The 21,432-nt window shown below is 36.7% G+C and overlaps 2 protein-coding genes across 5 annotated transcripts in view; both read right to left on the reverse strand.

Annotated features, from left to right (window-relative positions):
• Positions 1-17,132, reverse strand: part of LOC133527672 (carcinine transporter-like) — a 49,985-nt gene extending 32,853 nt beyond the window's left edge. For 3 of the 4 annotated variants that reach the window (XR_009800909.1, XM_061864790.1, XM_061864810.1), the window contains exon 1: positions 16,578-16,849. Coding sequence is in view for 3 of the 4 variants with exons in the window: in XM_061864790.1 (XP_061720774.1) it covers positions 16,578-16,592 (15 nt within the window). In the remaining variant the exon portion in view is untranslated. The other variant, XM_061864798.1, reaches the window with a different exon arrangement.
• Positions 17,133-17,264: 132 nt separating this feature from the next.
• Positions 17,265-21,432, reverse strand: part of LOC133529985 (solute carrier family 22 member 3-like) — a 34,154-nt gene continuing 29,986 nt past the window's right edge. Inside the window, exons 11-12 of the mRNA XM_061867778.1 lie at positions 18,417-18,517; positions 17,265-17,819 (exon numbers count right to left, since the gene is read on the reverse strand). Of these exons, the coding sequence (XP_061723762.1) occupies positions 17,667-17,819; positions 18,417-18,517 (254 nt within the window). The 3' untranslated portion in view covers positions 17,265-17,666. The remainder of the gene's footprint in view (positions 17,820-18,416; positions 18,518-21,432) is intronic.

Here is a 21,432-nt window from a genome sequence, read left to right on the forward strand (position 1 = left end):
TAATTTTTACAATAATCAAAAAATCTAAACAAACCTAACGGAGGTGCAAAGCTATGGTTAATTATACATGAAGTGACATAAAAATATTTTCCATAATGTTAATATCCAGAGAAGAAAATGGGGACTACGTTTGAATGGAGAAGCTTCCTCTTTTTCTACCCATAGGTTTAACTTAACGTTTATTACGCGCGAGCACATTGAATTTTTTAGACTATTTTTTATATTAAAAAGCAGCCAAGTGCGAGTCGGGCTCGCGCATGAAGGGTTCCGTACCATATAAGACGTATTAAAAAAAATCTACTTACTAGATCTTGTTCAACATTTTACCACTTTGGACACACATTTTACCACTTTGGAAGTGTCTCTCGCGCAAACTATTCAGTTTAGAAAAAAATGATATTAGGAACCTAAATATCATTTTTGAAGACCTATCCATAGATATCCCACACGTATGGGTTTAATGATTTTTTTTTTTTTAATTTTATGACGTATTAAAAATAAACTACTCACTAGATCTCGTTGAAACCAATTTTCGGTGGAAGTTTGCATGGTAATGTATATCATATATTTTTTTTAGATTTTTCATTCTGTTATTTTAAAAGTTACAGGGGGGGGGGGGGACACATTTTTTCACTTTGGAAGTGTCTCTCGCGCAAACTATTCAGTTTAGAAAAAAATGGTATTAGAAACCTAAATATCATTTTTAAAGACCTATCCATAGATACCCCACACGTATGGGTTTGATGAAAAAAGATTTTTTGAGTTTCAGTTCTAAGTATGGGGAACCCCAAAATTTATTGTTTTTTTTTTTCTATTTTTGTGTGAACATCTTAATTCGGTTCATAGAATACATCCACTTACTAAGTTTGAACCATATAGCTCTTATAGTTTCGGAAAAAAGTGGCTGTGACAGAATCGGACAGACAGACGGACATGACGAATCTATAAGGGATCCGCTTTTTGCCATTTGGCTACGGAACCCTAAAAATGATATATAAATAAATATACATATACAAATTTGCTATCTAAGAAGTATTTTAAAAGGACTTAATTTTTAAATGAATAGATACTCGTTTTCTTTTTAAAATGTGCTTTCCAATTAGTCTACAAAATAATAATTCAGATGCCAAATAAATAATTGGTACTTGCCTAAAAATAAAAGCTCTAACGGCATTAAAATAATGCTCATATTGAAATATTTTAAGGCTCCGCTTTTGTCGCCAAACTATTAATATTATATATGTATGTATATAATTTATTGTACATAGAAATAAAAACACGAAAAACACAGTTACAGAGTAAATTAAATATAACAAAGGCGAGCTTATCCCTATATGGGATCTCTTCCAGTTCAACTTTGAGGAAATCTTTGAGGAAATGAGTAAATCAGAAGTAACGGTGAATGAATGACAAACACAAACAAAAGTGTACACTGTACAATCACTGAAATTAATGAAATGCACGTTTTGAATACACATTGATACAAATATACATAGATAGAAAAATAACAATAAAATAATGCATACATATATATATATAACATAAATAAAAATAAATAAATATTCAATATATAATATAAATAGATATGAATTCGAACCTGAAAATTTTAGTACCTATTTCAATTTTTTTTAGCTACCGAAATTTGATTACCTATAGCTGACCGGTTAATATAGCTGACCAGTAACGCATGTTTCAGGTCAAGTGTAGCTGGGGTGGGGTTTCAATTTCTTTATACACCTTCTAAGCTCGCCCCAAGCGTGCTCATTTGGATTTCAGTTCAGGCTTCTCGAGGGCTAGTCCATGCAATTAATTCCAACGTCCTGGAAATACTCATTTACAATTTGAGCTGTATTACGACCTTTTATTTAGGGTTTTTCAAAGAAAACTCAAAAATGGCTTAATCGATCATGTTCAAAGTATTTTTTTATACTATATTTTACGGCTAACCTAGCGATATTTTTTCATATTTTTTTTACTTTGGTTCGAAAGTTACAGAGACATAAACATTATTTCGGCTTTTAGAAGATACGGCCCTGTAGCGAGTGTTTTGAAAGTGAAATTTTGAGCAATGCGATGGTTTCAAGGCACAAGGTTTAAATAAACAAGTGAAACAATAAAAAAAAATCTGATCAGTTTCTCACGATTTTTTTTTAATTTTTTTATAAAGACTGCCTATTTTTATATATAAAAAAAAAACTGACCTACGTTTGACCACGATCTCACCTGATGGTAAGTGATGATGCGGTCTACGGTGGAGCACGCTTACCTATGAGATACCTATTTACTCTAGCCTTGAAGAGACCCAGATTGTACTCATGCGGAAACACAGACTCGGGCAGGGCATTCCACTCCTTGGCAGTTCGCATAAGGAATGTTGAAGCAAAACGCTTCGTGCGTATTTGTGGAATACCTACCATGAAGCGATGCCGGAGTGCCGATTGTCTGGTAGTCCGATGGTGAAATGGGGACGGAGGAATAAGGTTGTGCAGTGCAGCGAATAGACCTTATAGAGAGCCTTTATGGGCCCTGTAGGGCTAAGATGGTCGGCTTTTTATCGTTTGTCACGTTCTAACAAGTATGTAAGCGCGAAAGTGACGGGCATAGTGACAAGTGATAAAAATGGAACCATGTTGCTATTGCTACCGCTGGTGTGGTGAAATAAGGTACTTTCTAACGCGCAAAATTTTACACCGTATTTTTTTTAAGTCGGTTATTAGAAGGGTGCATTCCTGAGTTTAAATTAAGTAATTTTCTCAAAGAAACTTGTATTCTAATTAACTCCATTTTGGAGATAGTCGATGATTTATTTGTATCTGTAAAGGTCCCTAGGAGCGTGTACACTTGCCTTAGGGCCTGTTTACATATTGATTAGTGTTTAGTCACTGTTATAAACACTAAATACAAAAGCGTGCCCTCCGCATTATGACTAGAAAACCACTCGACCATCCGGCTAAAGAACTGTTTAAAAAATGTAAAATACTTACGTTACCTAGTGTGTCCTAATAGAAGTATGCAAATACGTGAGACAAAATCTTGATCAGATCCCTACTCATAGCCAACTCCGAGGTAGCGTTACGCGCAGGCGTAATCAGTTGGTCGTGCCCGCGTGCCGCCTCGTGAAAACTAGGAAGTCTATGCATGTAATGGGAATCAGACTGTACAACATACTGGACGATGAAATAAAGCAAGCTTCTAGCGATGCAATATTTGTCCGCAAAATAAAAGCTGTACTACTAGAAATGGCTTGCTATACCATTGACGAGTTCTTCGATGGCCACGGGTCATTGGCTCAATCGTGTACCTACTAAAGTATATAGGAATATAATAATATCTCGTTATCTTACTATGTATTGTAATATTTGTAATGCTATACGAGTCGAAAGTTATTAATACATGAGTATAGTAAATAAATAATGTAATAGACATCCAATGTAAAATCTATCACAAGATAATTGTATATAATATGACTTGTAAATGTAAATATTTACCAATACATATCATATCATATCATATCAGTTTATACATTTGCTACTAAACGCAAACTCCGACAGTCAATATTCGTAATATCATTGATATGTCATAGTTTTCAATTGTTTGGTGGAGTTAAACAAGAATGTCCGTGTAACAACAACGTTAATAAATACTGTTGACGACAATGTAAAAAGGAAAATAAAATAAAAGTTTCCTTAAATGTACTTAGCCATACCCTAATGTTAACGGAGTTTAAAAAAAAACTGTGTACTGATCGGTCTGATGCACTCTTCAACCTGATAGAGCGCTCTAGCACGTTCATTGTCAAGTGGATTAACAAAAAAAATACAGGTGGCGATGATAATGTTTCCGGATGGTTGTAATTTAATATATTGTAATGTATATAATCGCAATCAAAATATGGATCGCTTTGTGATCTGAAATAAAGAATTTTTAATTTTTTTAATTTTAATTAATGTAGTTATGGACGTTCTGAGAAGAGAATACGAAATTTCTAAATAAGGCAGACGCCTCAGTGCTCGACATGAGATTAAGCTAAATTACTTAAATACATTTCTTCACGACCAACAAGGATCATTTTGTTTTAGTGACCGATGTGATTTTAAAGCTAACTTGGTGTTAGTACATATTGTAAATAATTATTTACTACCTAGCTAAAAACAAACAACAACAAAAAAAACAACGGGTTGCATTCCGGGAGTGCCGGCAGAAGTGAATACTTGAATATTACCGTTGTGATTTTTTGATATTTTGGAATGGTTAGGTTAATAGATTTGCACGAATTGCTTTAATTATCAGTATAAAAGTACTATCATTTATGTGGTAAAACACAATATTCAGTTATTGCGCTATCGTACATAAACATGACAATTTATAATTATTAAATTAAAAATGTAACACTTCTGAACTATTATTATATTTCATCTTACAATTATTTATCATTAAAAAGTTTATTTCTCATAAAAATCAATTTCATCCATAATTTCAACGTCTTACACCATCATCATTACTAGAACCATCATGGAGTTTTTCGATCAGGTCACGTGTCCGTCTTACGAATTTTCCATCTGACGAATATATCGGTCACGTAACCTGAATTGTTTCCCCATCACAAAAAGTGTTACCACAACAAAAATGTTTTTAATAAATAAACAGTTCTTACTCGACGAAAGCAAGAAATCTTAATTTATGAGATATAATGCAGTCGATTTTATTTTAGCTCGCGTCGATGGTAACGGAATATCGCAGGCGACAACGATCGAAATCGTGTCTTTGCCGTGGTCCCACGAGAAAGTATAAGCCATATTTGTAATAGATAACAATTTTGGCTAAATAAGAGCTTTATACATCGCTACTATAGTAGACTCGGTAATCCGGCACCCGATTTCATCTCCCTTTGCTGGATTGTTGGAACTGTCGGATTAGTTGATTTGTGTTTGATAAAAGCACGAAAGTGGGCCATCTAAGACGCAAACTGCCGGATTGACGAGCGCCAGATTACGAAGCGCCTACTGTATATACCTATAACTAACCTTGGTATTGTCACAGTTGGATTCTAAGTCATTTAAAATCATTATATAAAGTATTTTTTGATCTATGTTTAGCGCGTCCGACCCGTATGGGTAACATATACCTACTGATGATATCGATAACGACTTATCCAAGATATATTTTTCCTCTTATCTGACCGTTTTTATTATCAGTAGATACATTATCTATTTTATTTTACGTAAGTACCCATTTTTTATTAGGTGATTTGATTTCATAGGTATTAGAAATATTATTTGGATAGGTAATAACCATATGTTTAGTATGATAAATTAAAAGATATATAGACATAGGTAGGTACTGAAAAATACAACCAATAAAATATGACTGAAGAAATAAGTTTTGAATGTTATATGTATTGCCCACGACTTTGTCCGCGTGGGTTTATTTTCCGAAACATACTTTCAACCCCTTTTTGACTTTATTAGGGGCTGAATTTTCAAAAGAACTAATATTATTTTTCGTACCTAATTTCTTATATTTTCTCTTCCTACTAATTTCAAGTCCCTATTCAAGTCGTTCCCGTTACTAATTTTCTACCTCTTTAAAAAACTTCAAAACATGCCAACAAACAAGTTTCAAAAGTTTCAAAAACACTGAAATAAGTTTTCTCGTATTTTATCAAAATATCTCATTACGAAGTTTCAAGTTCCTAGCTTAAAATAATACATGAACGCTATGGCGTTTAAGTTTTATTTTCAATGTTCAACCCCTTTTTAGCCTCCTTTGGGGCTGAATTTTTCAAAAACTTATATCTCTGTATAAACTTTATAAGTGCAACCTATAGTGTGCTCAACTTTCTAGCTTTTGCAGTTTCGGCTGCCATGAATCAGTCAGCCAGTCAGGACTCAGGACACACGCATTTATAGAATTATATAGATAGATTAAGATCACATTCAGACCTTCCACTCTTTACCACCACTGATCAATCATCACATTTAGTTAGTACGAGCCCCGGTGCAGCGGAGTCCGTCTTTTAGTGACAAACAAGAATCATATACAATAGGTAGCAGTATATATGTAGTGGTGTTACTATAACTACTATAGGTTAAATCTAAAATAGGCCCTTGGGGAATTGTACCAAGGTTGCTGGCGGCATTTCCTCGTTGTATCGCAATGTTTGTTTGTTTGTTTGTTAAAACTTTATTGCACAAATTTACAAAAAAAGTACAAATGGCGGACTTAACGCCTTGAGGCATTCTCTACCAGTCAACCATTGGGCTAAACAGAAATAGTTTGGTGCAGGATTGTAGAGAGTTGATATGGAAATAGACACAAGTCGAGACTACTATGATACTATACTTACACAAATATATATTTAACAATATACATAATGGATATATACAGATGATTACTATAACTAGCTTATATCTAAAATAGGCCCTTGAGGCATTGTACCAAGGATGCTGGCGGCATTTCCTCGTTGATTATATATTTTAAATATACCTACATATATACATATTCAATATATATAAATAAACATACATATACATATATAATAATAATGTACCTATTAGTGTGAGATATCACGCAGACATTTAGTCACGAATGTTTTCAAATAAGTGCTTACGCAACTTGCTTTTGAATGAAAGCTTGCCCTGAGCTTGTCTGATAGGCAGAGGGAGAGCATTCCACAGACGTATTGCTTGGCAAGTGAATGAGTTGGACAAGAATCCAGTCCGATGAGGGAGGACAGCCAGCTTCAGAGTTCGAGAAGCACGAAGAACATAACCAGGATGGGCTGTGCATTCAAATTTAGACCTGAGATAACTGGGTGCAGCTGGGTCAAATAAAATTGAATACAAAGTACATAAAATTCGCAATGACCTGCGTTCACGAATTGCGAGCCATTGGAGTTTACGGCGAAAAGCAGAGACATGGTCATATTTGCGGAGGTTAAAAACGAATCTGATGCAATTGTTGAGGAGACGATCAAGTTTGGAAAGCGAGGCCTGTGTAATGTTAGTGCAACACACATCAGCGTAGTCAATGATTGGTAATATTAGGGACTGAACAAGTAAAATTTTAGTACTTGCCGGTAAAAACTTTTATGCCTGTAAAGCGCCCGCAATGTATTGGTCACCCTGCGACTAACGTCAGACACATGTTGCTCCCATGTCAAACCACTGTCGATAATTAAGCCCAGCTTTTTAACATGCGCTGACAGAGGTATAACGGTGCTTTCGAATAGGATAGGCGCAACGAGAGAAAGATCAGTTGACGAAAGTAAGCGGGGGCTTCCCAAAACTATACCTTGGCATGTCGTGGGGTTAACGGCGATTCCAAAGTCACGGGACCAAACAGCGATGCGGTTAAGATCGTCGTTAATTTTAGCGATTGCACATCCGGTGTCTTTGGTATTTGTTTGCGTATAAAGTTGCAAGTCATCAGCATACATAGCATCTGCCAGCCTAAACTGAGATGATAATTTAAGTACTTTGGAGGACTTATAAGGCTCAAAAGCTAGTGAAAACATTTCACCTGTTGCAATATCACCACAATTTAGCAGCAGTCGCCAATATGAAGAACAGATTAACGACACAGTCTCTGAGATCACTAATTCAACATTGGCAGATAAGTATGTTAGGCTCCATAACTAATTAAATCATTGCATCCGTTGCTGATGCTACATCACCAGTGCCTGGCAATGTCATGAATCGAACACCACCACCAACACAGCTACCGAAATGCTCTCATTTTAGCAGATGTTTTAGATTTCATTTGGGTTAAAGTGAAAACAATTAGTCGTTGGCGTGCCGCTGATCCGGACAGTTGGAAAAAAGTAGCGAAAAAAACACATGCGGAAGGGAAGCAATTGACTGTACAACTAGCATATTTAAATGAACAGATAGTTTTGCTGAACAAAACTGAAATAAAATAGGTATGAAGAATGTACTGGAATTTGGACTTTGTGAGCAAAATCTGTTTAATATTTACACAATCCGATTAAATTTTCAGAACTAATGTTATTTGGTTTAGGTACTCGAATTATATGAATAAATAAATAGAATTATTTTTTTAACCATTTTAGTATAAGGATGCCAGTTATTGGAGAGTGGCCAGTAACTGACGGTTTACCCTACTTATTACTTAGTAAAATTTGTTTTGTCAGCGGTCAAGTACCTACTTGTTGCGGCTTCTGGGGCGACACCAGTTACACACCGCACACCACAACAAAATTTCACGCATCAGCCTGCGCCTACCTCGCATTTAATAGTTATTTGTACAACAAGAGAGCAAAGTTTGATATTTCTTCGAGTGCTTGTTTTGAGTCCCGTGCAAGCGAAAGATTCTATAATAGATTCACGAGCGTAGTGAGTAAATCTAATTTAGAATCTTGAGCGTAGTAAGGGACTCAAAAGCGCACGAGATGTAAATAACTTTGATCTCGTGTAGTACACAAAAATTTTCACGTCAGTCAGCCATCAAAAAATACAACCTGAAAAAATGTAATCCGTCTTCATCACTATTTCACTCATGTTTTCTGAAGGTATTCTAACAATTAACTTTAATTACCGCAATAAAACAAAACGAAAGAAGTTTCAATAAAATGATACGAAAATAATGAATTAAGGAACATCAATTGACAGTTCAATCGTCCACTTTTTTTTGTTAAAAAAGACTTTGTAAGATCCGGTCCGAATTGCGGATACTAGGTACTATTTGTCAACTATTGTAGAGATCGTTAAAAGTCGTTAAGTAGAATTATTTACTGCGTAACAATTGCGTAAATTTGTATAAGTACATTGTTTTGATTGTATAATAAAATACGTAAAATATGGTATTTTTATTAAATTTTAAACTTTTATTTCATTAATTAATTATTACGAATGAAGACTCGTAGGGTGTTTTGGAACGATGCGGTCTGACTTATTTCGGGGGTCTATTATAAACCGTCAATATATCGTTAAATTACGTATGCACTTTTTTTGTCTCTTACTTTTTGCTAATGACGTGAAAGGGACAAAGACCATAGAATCCAAATACTTCGAACTTGTATTAGGCCCCGCACGTTGAAATGACATTCGAATATGAAGGTCACTTGAATGTTATTTTGTCTCACTCAGTGAGCAAAATGCGATTTTGCTCACTGTTTTTAAGCAGCAAATTATCCTTGTTCTAGCTGTTGACGTGAAAAAGAGTTTGTCGCTTTGAAAATCAAACAACGTTTATGGGCAAACTCTTTTTTATATCGAGCTGCTTCGAATGTGATTATTTTAATGAGCGTATAGTTGTTATGCGGGCTAGAACCACAAACCGTTTATGCTAAATATTTGGTGTGACCTTAACTCCGGGTCAAGCCATCGCATGTGCAAGTTTCTCCACGCCATTACCTACACCCGGCGAGGTGAAACACCCGTTCGATAGTAGTAGCTCCTACTCACAATCCGGTTCACCTTTACTTTGACCATCCTCGTAGAAGCACTCGCCCTGCCTTAACCATTTCCAATACGAAGCGTAGTGCAAAATTCGTAATAAGATATGTACTCCTACAAGATGGTATGCCGGTATCGGTAGTTAATGAACAGCTAATATTTAAATAGGTAAAACTAAAGTTGGTATCAAATAGGTAGGTACAAAGTACCTTTAAGTCGAATATTTCTCAGTAAATCAAGATTATTATGTAAGCAATTTGTAAAGTAGGTACGGTAGATACTCGGTATTCATGGTAACAATATTATCTGGGGGTACACAAACAATAAAAAAAATCTAAAAAATGAAATTTTTAACCCCTAAGCGGGTGAAAAGGGAGGGTGGAATTCTGTATGGGGAAGCAATAACCGCTGAACCGATTTCGTTGAGGTATGTAGATAGTTTTTGTTATGGGGAAGGATACCCATAGAATAATTTTCAACTCAAAAATCGAAAAGGGGAGAAAAAGGGCGCCAGGGGGAATAGGGGGTTGAATTTTGAATCGGGAATCAGTAAAACAAGCAGATTGAGGGCACCAGAGAGAAAAGAGGGTTAAAGTTTGTATCGGGAATCACTAAAAAAAAAAGCAGAAAATCGATGATCCCCTACAGTATCCACTAATGTTTTGTCGTGGAGAGGAAGGATATTCCATTTCTATACCTCAACGTGATCCCGTTACGAAATTACCTCTTAAAAAGACAGGTTCTTCTGCGGATTATTATTCATTCCGCTTAATGATAAGGCAAGGAGAGAATAATCACCTACTGTATTTCCGTTCCCCTTTTAGCAAGTTTTTAGTAGATATGTACGCCAAAATAGAGACAGAAAGATTAAATTTCATCAGAAATAACCAGGCACAGCTTAGAGCTGACAGTTACATACACTTGCGGGACGCCATAGACCGGCAGGACGTCGATGGTGATCAATTAGGTCAGAAGGTGGTACTCCCATCATCTTTTACTGGAGGACCACGTGACATGCACGAGCGTACGCAAGACGCCATGACTTATGTGCGTCACTACGGTCGTCCTGACCTTTTCATAACATTTACGTGTAATCCTCGATGGAAAGACATCACTGATTTGCTTCTGCCTGGCCAAGGCCATTCGAACGGCATGACATCGTATCTAGGGTATTCCGCCTAAAGGTGATAAAGATGATGGACCTTCTTACAAAAGCTAATGTCTTTGGAGAGATGCGTTGCTTTACATACTCAGTAGAGTGGCAAAAACGAGGGCTTCCACACGTTCACATCTTGCTATGGTTAGAGCAGCGTATCACCCCGGACAAGATTGATAAAGTCATCTCTGCTGAAATACCTGACCCAGAGCAAGACCCTCTCCTCTATGAGATTGTGAAAGCGCATATGATACGTGGTCCTTTGAGGCAGTCTAAATTACAAATCGCCTTGCATGAAAGATAATTGCTGCACTAAGAAGTACCCTCGACCACTTGTCCAAGAGACAGGAGACGATGGATATCCGCAATATAGAAGAAGGCGTCCGACTGATGGCGGTCACACAATACGGATTAAAGAGTTGAAGTTAGACAATCGCTGGGTAGTGCCTTACAATCAGGGTTGGGCAGTATTTCAATTACATGTATTTGAAATACAAATACGTATTTTGTATTTGTATTTCAAATACCACTTGGGGAAGTATTTTGTATTTGGTATTTCAAATACCATACTCACATGTATTTAGTATTTCAAATACTTAACGCTTAAAAATTCATTTCTACAAAATACATTTTATAAAATCGTATTATGGAATGTTATTAAATTTAGCTAGATCTAAGTGAGTGGACGTGTGTTTGTAGTTATAAAATGCGATGGCATCCAGAATACTGCTCCCTTGAGGACTGGCAAAAGTTGTTTATTTAGAATCTGTAAGAATCGAGCAAGAATAATGATGATGTCTTTATCGTCTTTGCGTGCAAATGGCAGGCCGTCAGCATCTGGGAGCAATTATAATAAGTCATCTTTTTAATAATAAGAAAAAATAACTAACCCCTGCTCCTCCGTTCCAGTCGAGATAATGTTTCCATTGACTGGATACGTTCATTCTAAACTTACGATACGTTAACTCTGAACTTGTCTTACAATTAGCTACATGCATGAATTTTTGGAGAATATCAATCGGTTCTTCTTCCCGTGAGTTTATTTTTTTTAAATAAACCTGTTATCTATTGTACTTTTCCCAACAACTTCCAAAGATGCGAATATTAATGAGGCGCGCGCACGGTTACGCGAAAATGCATGGAAAGATTCATGTATAATAAGATGTTCATTATTTACGTAGTAAAAAAAATTATAATATTTATTAAGGAACTTAAAAAAAACTATTATGCCTTATGCCTGCCATACGTATATTCCTATATATATGGAAGGAAATTGTTCTTCAATTCATAAAAACCTGTAAAAAATATCGGCACATAAGTAAAAAAAATCGTAAAATGTATTTGGTATTTTGTATTTTGAATAGAGTATTTTTGTATTTTGTATTTCAAATACCAATCACCAAAGTAATTTGTATTTTATATTTCAAATACAATTTTTAATGTATTTTGTAATTGTATTTCAAATACGATGAAGGCAGTATTTTGCCCAACCCTGCTTACAATCCTGTCCTATCACGTACTTTCATTGGTCATATTAATGTAGAGTTATGCAATTCTGTCAAAGCAATCAAATACATTTGCAAGTACGTGCACAAGGGTAGTGATACTAGTGATCACGCTGCTTTGATGCTCGAAAATGAAAATGATGAAATCAAAATCTATGAAAGCGGCCGTTATATACCTAAGTAGCTCCGAAGCAGTTTGGAGGATCTTAAAGTTTCCTATACATGAAAGGCTTTCTCCTGTCGTGCACCTCAGTGTTCACCTTGAAAATGGTCAGCGCGTACCTATATTTTATCTCTAATAACATTACAGAAAGGATAAACAGCCCACCTCAGACAACGTTACTGGATTTCTTTGAAATCTGCAATACTGATGATTTTGCTAAGACTCTGCTGTATTCAGAAGTCCCGTCGTAGTTTGTCTGGAATAACAAAATATTTACCAGAAGGAAAAGAGGAAAACTGGTCCAGGATTGGCCTGGAGTAAAAAAAGAACACGTTCTGGGTAGGGTGTATACGATACATCCAAATAACACCGAGAGCTACCGTCTACGCTTATTACTACATGAGATTAGAGGGCCGACATCTTTCGAATATTTAAAAACTGTCAATGGTATCCTCCATCCAACATTTCAGTCAGCGTGCCCTTGGATTGCTAGAGGACGATAAGCATTGGGACTCAACTTTAGAGGAAGCTGCGTTGTGCGATTCTCCCTTCAAGCTGCGTGAACTTTTCACAATAATGTTAGTTTTTTGTCAGATTACTGACCCGTTAAGTTTCTGGGAAAAATATAAGGACAGTTTTTCGGACGACATTAAATGGCAACTTGAGAGAGAATTTCAAAATGGTGCTGAGTTTTACATGGATGAAGTGTATAATATAACAGATGTTTCATATAGATCGAAGATTCAGTTTTAGCACAAGCTGGAAAACATTTGGATCAATACGGATTGCCCAAACCAAAAAGATCACCAGTAAATCTCAATAATTGCGAATATCTACAAGAGATCAACTATGACCCTTGCACCTTGGGAGAGGAAGTATCGCATAACGAGGAGTTATTGACAAACGAACAGGCAAATGCATATAACCAAATTTAAGCCAGTGTCGAAAGAGAAATTGGGGACATTTTTTTCTTAGATGCGCCTGGGGGCACTGGCAAAAACTTTCTGATAAATTTAATATTAGCAAAAATAAGAGCTAACCGGGGTATCGCTTTGGCTGTCGCGTCATCAGGAATTGCTGCCACACTACTGGAAGGAGGCAAAACTGCTCACACAGCTTTCAACCTCCCTCTAAATCTTAATCACACTGAAACTCCGTCGTGCAATATCCCAAAACAAAGCAACACAGCACAAGTCTTACGCGATTGCAAAATTATAGTTTGGGACGAAAGTACTGCACAAAGGGGCTTTTGAAGCATTAAATAGAACCCTAAAAGATATCCGAGGGAACAACTTCACGATGAGAGGGCTCATGGTCTTATTAGCTGGAGACTTTCGTCAGACTCTGCCCTTAGTACGGAGGGGAACTCGAGCTGATGAAGATAAAGCTTGCATTAAGGCGTCAAATATTTGGCCCTTAACAAAAAAAAATAAGCCTTACTAAAAACATGCGAGTGCATCTTAGGGGCGACGTGTATGCTGGGGAATTCTCCAATCTTTTGCTTGAAATAGGTAATGGAGACTATCTGATAACTGAGGGCAAAATTGTGATCCCACCAGAACTTGCATCACTTGTGCACACCGTTCAAGACTTAATAGACCGAATTTACCCGGATGTCCAAAACCTGCTCAATAAACCCACGGAGTGGTTGTGTGAACGTGCTATTCTGACACCTAAGAACGACCAAGCATCCGTTATTAATGACACTTTATTGAAGGCGTTCGAAGGCGCAGATTACCAATACAAATCTGTGGACTCTGTAATAAATATGGATGACGCTATTCACTATCCTGTGGAATTCTTGAACGCACTCAACCCGCCAGGACTACCAACTCATAAACTTGTCCTTAAAGTGGGTGCTCCGGTAATGTTAGTGCGTAATCTGAACCCTCCCAAGTTGGGCAATGGGACTAGGTTGCGTATAAAAACGTAACATACCAATGTTGTAGAGGCCACTGTCATTACTGGTTGCGCTAGAGGTGAATCTATGTATATATCACGCATAGGGTAAAGGCACCAGTAGTCAGCCTTTTACGAAATTTCTATGTTCAAATGAATGTTTTTACTCGTCAATAATTTAATAAAGTTTAATTTTTATTAAGAATAAAATGTAATTTAATTAAGCTTTTGGAAATATTTAATTAAATATAATGAAAGGGCATTTTTGCCAGTAATCAGCCCCCTGTCTACCAGTACACAGCCTTTAAGTACTCAGTGTCCAGCCATCCCATTTTAACGGCTGACTATTGGGTTCTGAGTTCCGTGATTTCAGTGTCCTACTGGGTATTAGATGTATTTCAATCAAATAAAATCATAATGATGTAAATATTTAAAGGTGCTTGAATTAACGACTTACATTGCATTTAAAAATAAAAAAAATCTTGAAACCTATGGTCAGCCTCCCTCGGCTGACTTCTGGGTTTACGACCTTTTTAAAATTACTGCCCTAAACCCAGTAGTCGGCCAGGGGTGGCTGACTATTGGATTTTGTACAAAAAAGTAGTTCCCAATAGGCAGCCCTCTTAAAAATGTTATTTTAATATGGATTAATATTATTTTTTTTACTTTTTCCAGATAAATTAAGTATTAATTATGTGAAGCAGTGCACATTCTTTTAAAAAAATATCACAATTCGGCTGCTAACGTCTGATCAAAATACCATGTGACGCTCCAAAAAAAATGGCGCATATCACATTTCTCTTCATGTCAGAAGACAGCACTTCTTTGAAGTAGTGTTGTGGTTTATGCTAGACAATTCTTTAAAAAAATTAAGTTACTTTTCAATTCATACTTTATCAATCTATAATATCACCTATTTTTGGCATGAAAATCTGAAAAACTTTGATATTTACAAGCAAAAATAAGCAAAAAAGGCTGACCACTGGTGCCTGGCTGAGCATTGGTGCCTTTACCCTACCTCTTATACCATCAGATTACCCATTTGAGTTTAAAAGGTTGCAATTCCCCCTTAAGGTCTGTTTTGCAATGACTATTAATAAATTTCAGGGTCAGTCCTTGAAAACGGTAGGGATTGATCTAAGGGAGGACTGCTTCTCACACGGGCAGTTTTACGTGGCCTGTTCGAGAGTAAGTTCGTCGAGCAGCTTGGTCATGCTAGCACCGCAAGGGAGAACCACCAATGAAGTGTATAAGGAGGTGCTATAGGTACGAAAGGCTACATAAATAAAAAATATAAAAGGTGTTAAAGGTACAAAATGTACATTATATTATATTAAACAAGTCAAGCTCGGTTTATCGATATAATTAGGTACAATCCAGGTGTCTTCAAGTCGAGAGTGAATAGGCTTTTACTGAAATAGTGAGCTACACCTTCGGCCTTGTCATCACTTTCCAGCAGATGAGACTAACGTAAGCCACTATTCAGTCCGTAAAAAAAAAAAAACAAAATTAAAAAACTCTCCTGCGCGGGCAAAAGCTAGTTCTCTTATACCTATTTCTCACATCAAAAAATACGACAATATGATCTTGGCCGACTCGGCCGACTTCGAACTCAAAAATGGTCACGTTTTCTCATATATAGTCTGCCTCTTTCGCACTCATGGCTTGTTCATATACGTGATAGCTTTCCTTTCGCACACTTCATCTGTCTGTCAAGCGAAGCGTTTGACATGTCTCTAATGGATCTTACTAGCGTCGACTGTGATAGCCGACAGCCATTCAAATTTGAGCTGTGAGAGTTTTTTGCAGTTGCTTATATATATATCTATCTATATCTATCTATAACCTCCCTATAATATATTCAGAAACGATAATCTGACAGGTGGCACTGTGCTGTGCGGCGGCTCATTATGCTGCAGTACGGAAGGTGGATAATGCTGCAGGTAACTCTGGTTAACAAAAGTTGACGTTTGACAATTCAGTGACCACAAAACATATCCTGGCGCAGAACAGCGCCATCTGGTTCAGCTGTCAAATTTGTTAGACTACCTCTCTATTACAGTAACTAAACTTAAAACCTTTTGCTTTTGTGTAATGAAAATTATTGTAATAATAATCCGTTAGAGTTTTTGCGTTTACTTCCAGAAACACCCCTTCTTATAAAAAGGACGTAAGTGCCACGAAGATACGCCCTTCTGCTTGTACGGTTTATAGTGTGTTCTTTATCGCAAGAAGGGTCTTGGCGGATTTTATTTATAGGACATAATTTAGCACACTTTGACTAAGAATGCAAAAAAATCATCAATATTTTAGATAGCATAGGTTAGATAGTTTATTTATTTCTATACGAAAAAAGTTTATTCACCTGATAGGCGCTTAATATGAATGTTTGGCATGGTGTCAAGTAACTTCACATAATGTTGGTACAAACGACTTACCTTATTCATCGTCATCGTTATAACTCGTCCAGTTCATAAAAAACTTACTGATACACTATTTATGCATACATTTCATTAAACGTACGTAAAAGCACACAAAATAACTTTAAAATGTATTCGTTTGATATTTCCAGTGTAGGTATGCACATGTGTAGAGCACATTCCAAAATTAAAACTGTGTGGACGACGCGACCGCCCGATGCTAACGGCTGAGTCTACTGCCGGACTTTGCGACAAATGTACATACCTACTTATGTTTCTACACTTTCAATACCTACCATGTTTTACGTTGTTAAATTGCTTAAACAACACTTTAAAATTCAAGTTTCTATTCCAAGACAGTCTGTCACAATTCATTAATCGAGGTATACCGAGTAGTGTTTTAACACTAGTCTGGTTGCAGTGCCTAGTTGTTTGCACAGCCGGTCGGGTTACAGTTTCAGTTTGCCGTGCCCAGCTGTTGAACACAGCGCAGTGCGGCAAAACGGCGGTAAATCAGCCAATGAGCTTCGTAGCTTCGTACTAGCGAAATTATCGACCAATCGCCACATTCAAGGATGGAATTGCTTCATGCAACTTTGTTCAATTAATTTATTTGCAATAAAACGAACACAACACAACGTATTCATGAAAGTATATAAATAAAATGGGTATATACGCATGACAAGTAGGGTATAGTAAAGAAGATTGTTTCTTACTCGGTTTTTAATTAATGCACAAAAAATGAATGACGCGTCTACACTGTCTACAGTAGCCCAGGTTCATAGCGTAAAACAAATCGATACAAAAACATGGATATTATGGAATAAACAAAACAAACCACTTCTATGTCATAAATGTAATTATGTGGAATGAAATCAAAATATTGCCGACTGTTTATTTCTTTTGTATTTGGGAAGGAAAGGAAGTATTACATCTTGTAGAATAATCGTTCTTGTTTGGTAATAATATATATTTAATAATATATTAATTAAAAAAGCCTTGTATAAAACAAATAAGTAAGATATTTCCGCGGTAGAATGTACTTATAAGTATGTAGTTGCATTAGGCTGGTCAGCACCGTACAGATCGGGAGCGGGTGCGTGCGTGCTACTGGCGGCGTGCGTCGGCGATTCGGTCATAGTCGTCCAGGGTCTGCGGCAGCGGCTGGCCCGCGGTCTCAGGCAGCAGCAGCGCCACGGTGCCGCCCGCTACTGCGGTCGCGCCCACCAGAACCAACGGCAGTTCCCCCCACACGCGCTCCTGTATTCAAACAACACGAACCATTATTAGACGAATCCTTGATATGCGGATCCTACATAAAGTCATTAACATAATCAATTTGCATACATACCTGACCTGCCTATATTTTAGATACATTCAATACTCTTGCTATGCTTTACGGCAATAACACATAAACGGCAATAAGAAAATAAAATATCCAGGCAGAGGATGGAGGAGGAACTTTCGGGGTGACGAACGGGGCAGTTGCCAGTGGCCCCGCGCCTTAATCAGATAGATTTTTAAAAATATTTGTGCCGTGAAAATAAACATATATGAGTAATCGTCTTTAAAAAAGGGCCATTTCCAAAAGCCAGATTTAACAAAAAGTGTCATGGCGCGGTCGCTTATATTTTGAATATAAGTAATGATATTAAATTGAGAAATGTAAAAAAGTGTAATAAGTAGTAAATTTGAAGTTTGTTTGCTATAGCGTACAAAACCTGCGTGTCAAAGCTCGGATAGCAAGATCTCGATAATCCACTACCATGCGAGGCCGAAGGCAGAGCCGCAGGACAGTAGAGTGTGGAGACTGGAGACGAACTACAGATGTCATGTTAAAGCAACCTATAAACGGACCGGAAAAATTATGTTGAGTGTCAAGGCTGCGTTCCATGTAAGGGCAAAAGCCCGAAATGTGCAGCCTGAGGCCGAAGGTCGAATTGCTGCAGAACCGCGGCCTTACGATCCCATTATTAGTGCCGAAGTTCCAAAGCATACCAGCAGGTCACGCTCGAGATCACATTGGTTCAATCTAAGCTCTCCTTTCTTGCAGTTTGGCCTTGCAGGGAGGATCCGGGCCTTCGGCCTTATCCATTCATTTTTCATTATTCATTCATCCTTTGCTCTCATTGCTCTCGCTCACACTTGTCCATGGTGTAATTCCATTTTTAGGCTTCTGCAATGCGGCCTTTATCCTCGCACAATCGGACGTTCCGAGCCGCCGGCCCTATGTTTGTGGACTTCGGCCGTCGGCCTAGCTTCGCTAGCACGATTCCCTAGAGAAAGAGCTCAAGATTGCGACCTAGGTAATCGCTGCAAAAAGCCGTCGTATACTAGGTACCTAACTTAGCTATGCGTATATTGATGGGTTTCTAACACCGCACTATCGTGATTACATTTTTGAGAAATTAACTGTAGAGATTATTATGGAGAGAGGTCAAAACTTTATAGGTAGACAGTCAAGTAATTTGTTAAGTAAAACAGTTTATTCTCTCTAATTCTTGACAAGAATGATAAATCATTCAATTTTATCGACTAGCCCTGCTTAACAACATGATTGCATATGACTAGGCTATTTACTGCAGTTAATACTTATAATAGTTGGTCGAGCAAGTATGTGGTTCTGTTCATGAGTCACACGAACACTAAAACTAATTGATGGTGTAATGAGGTCACGGATGTTGTTGACTACTTTGTGTACAACATAAATACAGCATGGCCCAAAACACGTTCACTATTTTTTTACTGTGGCATATTATTGACAATTTTAACAAACGTTTATCTTCGTTAGTGTATCAATAAATCAAAGGTGTGTAAAGGAGAATATTATGAAAATCATACGTTTTGTTATGGTTACGTCACAATTATTTAGGTAATTTTCTAAAATATTTTTGGTAAATTACACTTTATTATGAAAGTAAGTAAGAAAAAAAATCCTAAATTTTTTTTGTCAAATTATGTTGGGCCATCTGTAGTTTGAGCTAAACTATGCATTGAATTGGCAAACGAGTGTGGAGGTGCGGTTTTATTTTATTTTATTATTATTATAGTGGTTCTATCGGTAGACCGCGAACTACTGGCCATCTAATGGTGGTCTCTGGGCGCCTCTCAAGTGATCCGCGAATTTGTAATAAGAACAACTTAGGGTGAACTTTGTGAACGTTGTACTGTGGACTGAAATTCGACTGTAATTGACATATAAAGTTGTTATTTAAAAAAAATTGCTTTGGTAACTTTTGAATTCGAAACAATTTGGCATAAAACGTGTAAAACTATAATTTAAAAAAAAATGTATGGAGCAGGAACAAAAATTCATCATTTTATTTCATAAACCGCAAAACAAACCGTAATATCCTCGCAGATTGTTATAGGTACAACGAATTATTAGTGATTATGTGCATATTACATGTTTCCGGCATGGGTGCGGTTTTTTTTAAATCATACATTTTTAAGTTTTTAGGGTTCCGTAGTCAACTAGGAACCCTTATAGTTTCGCCATGTCCGTCTGTCTGTCTGTCTGTCTGTCTGTCTGTCTGTCCGAGGCTTTGCTCCGTGGTCGTTAGTGCTAGAAAGCTGAAATTCGGCATGGATATATAAATCAATAAAGCCGACAAAGTCGTACAATAAAATCTAAAAATTAAATTTTTTTGAGGGGACCTCCCCTACACGTAAAGTGGGGGTGAATTTTTTTTTTTGCTTCAACCCTACAGTGTGGGGTATCGTTGGAAAGGTCTTTCAAAACTAATAGGGGTCTTCAACAAACATTTTTTGATAAAGTGAATATATTCGGAGATAAGCGCTCCGAAAGAAAAAAAAAATTGTGTCCCCCCCCCCCTCTAACTTTTGAACCATAGGTCCAAAAATTATGAAAAAAATCGTGGAAGTAGAGCTTAAGAAAGACATAAAATGAAAACTATAGCGGACATGCTCAGTTTAGCTGTTTTTGAGTTATCGCAAAAAGTTCCCCCTTCATAGTAAAAAGACTTACTTTACCTAATTAGGTACTGATTGTGCAAATTTGCCTATTTGTTTAACTCGTGTGAAAGGTACCGTTTCATCCCTTTGTTAACAATTTACTATACTTTAAGCTCCAGTTTAGCTTATTGTGACGGAGGAGTAACTACGGAACCCTACACTGAGCGTGGCCCGACATGCTCTTGGCCGGTTTTTTTATTTTTTAATGAAAATAGGTCTTTCCCATAATTTTTATGCTAAACCATGAATTTTAAAAACGATTTGGCTTAAAAAATGTCGAGTTGTGTTTTTTTTTTTCAAATCAATGTATTGGTAGAGCAGGAACAAAAATTTTGGCATACTTCATACGTATTATTACGTATACGTAGGTAACAGCTTATAGTTTCTATGGAAAAGAAAAGACACAATATCCATAGTTATTACAACTTGAGATTTTTTTGATTAAAATTGTTTTTTACGATCGGTCTGGCCTAGTGGGTAGTGACCCTGCCTATGGTCCCGGGTTCAAATCCTGGTAAAGGCATTTATTTGTGTGATGGGCACGGATATTTGTTCCTGAGTCATTGGTGTTTTCTATGTATTTAAGTTTTTGTAAATATTTATATATTATATATATCGTTTTCTAAGTATCCTCAACACAAGCCTTATTGAGCTTACTGTGGGACTTAGTCAATTTGTGTAATAATATCCTATTAAATTTTTATTATTATTGTTTATTACGAGCATTTTTATGCTAACCGTCATTGGTTAGCATAAAAATTCTCGCAATAAATAAATTGCTGAAATTCATATTTTAGACTATTTAAAATGAAAATTATTGAGTTATGTTTTGTTTAAATGCATGGAGAAGTTTTAATAATTGAAGATATCACTAGAACCGCATATATAAACGTAATAT

Source organism: Cydia pomonella, chromosome 1 (genome assembly GCF_033807575.1).
Source record: "Cydia pomonella isolate Wapato2018A chromosome 1, ilCydPomo1, whole genome shotgun sequence".
NCBI classification, from domain to species: domain Eukaryota; kingdom Metazoa; phylum Arthropoda; class Insecta; order Lepidoptera; family Tortricidae; genus Cydia; species Cydia pomonella.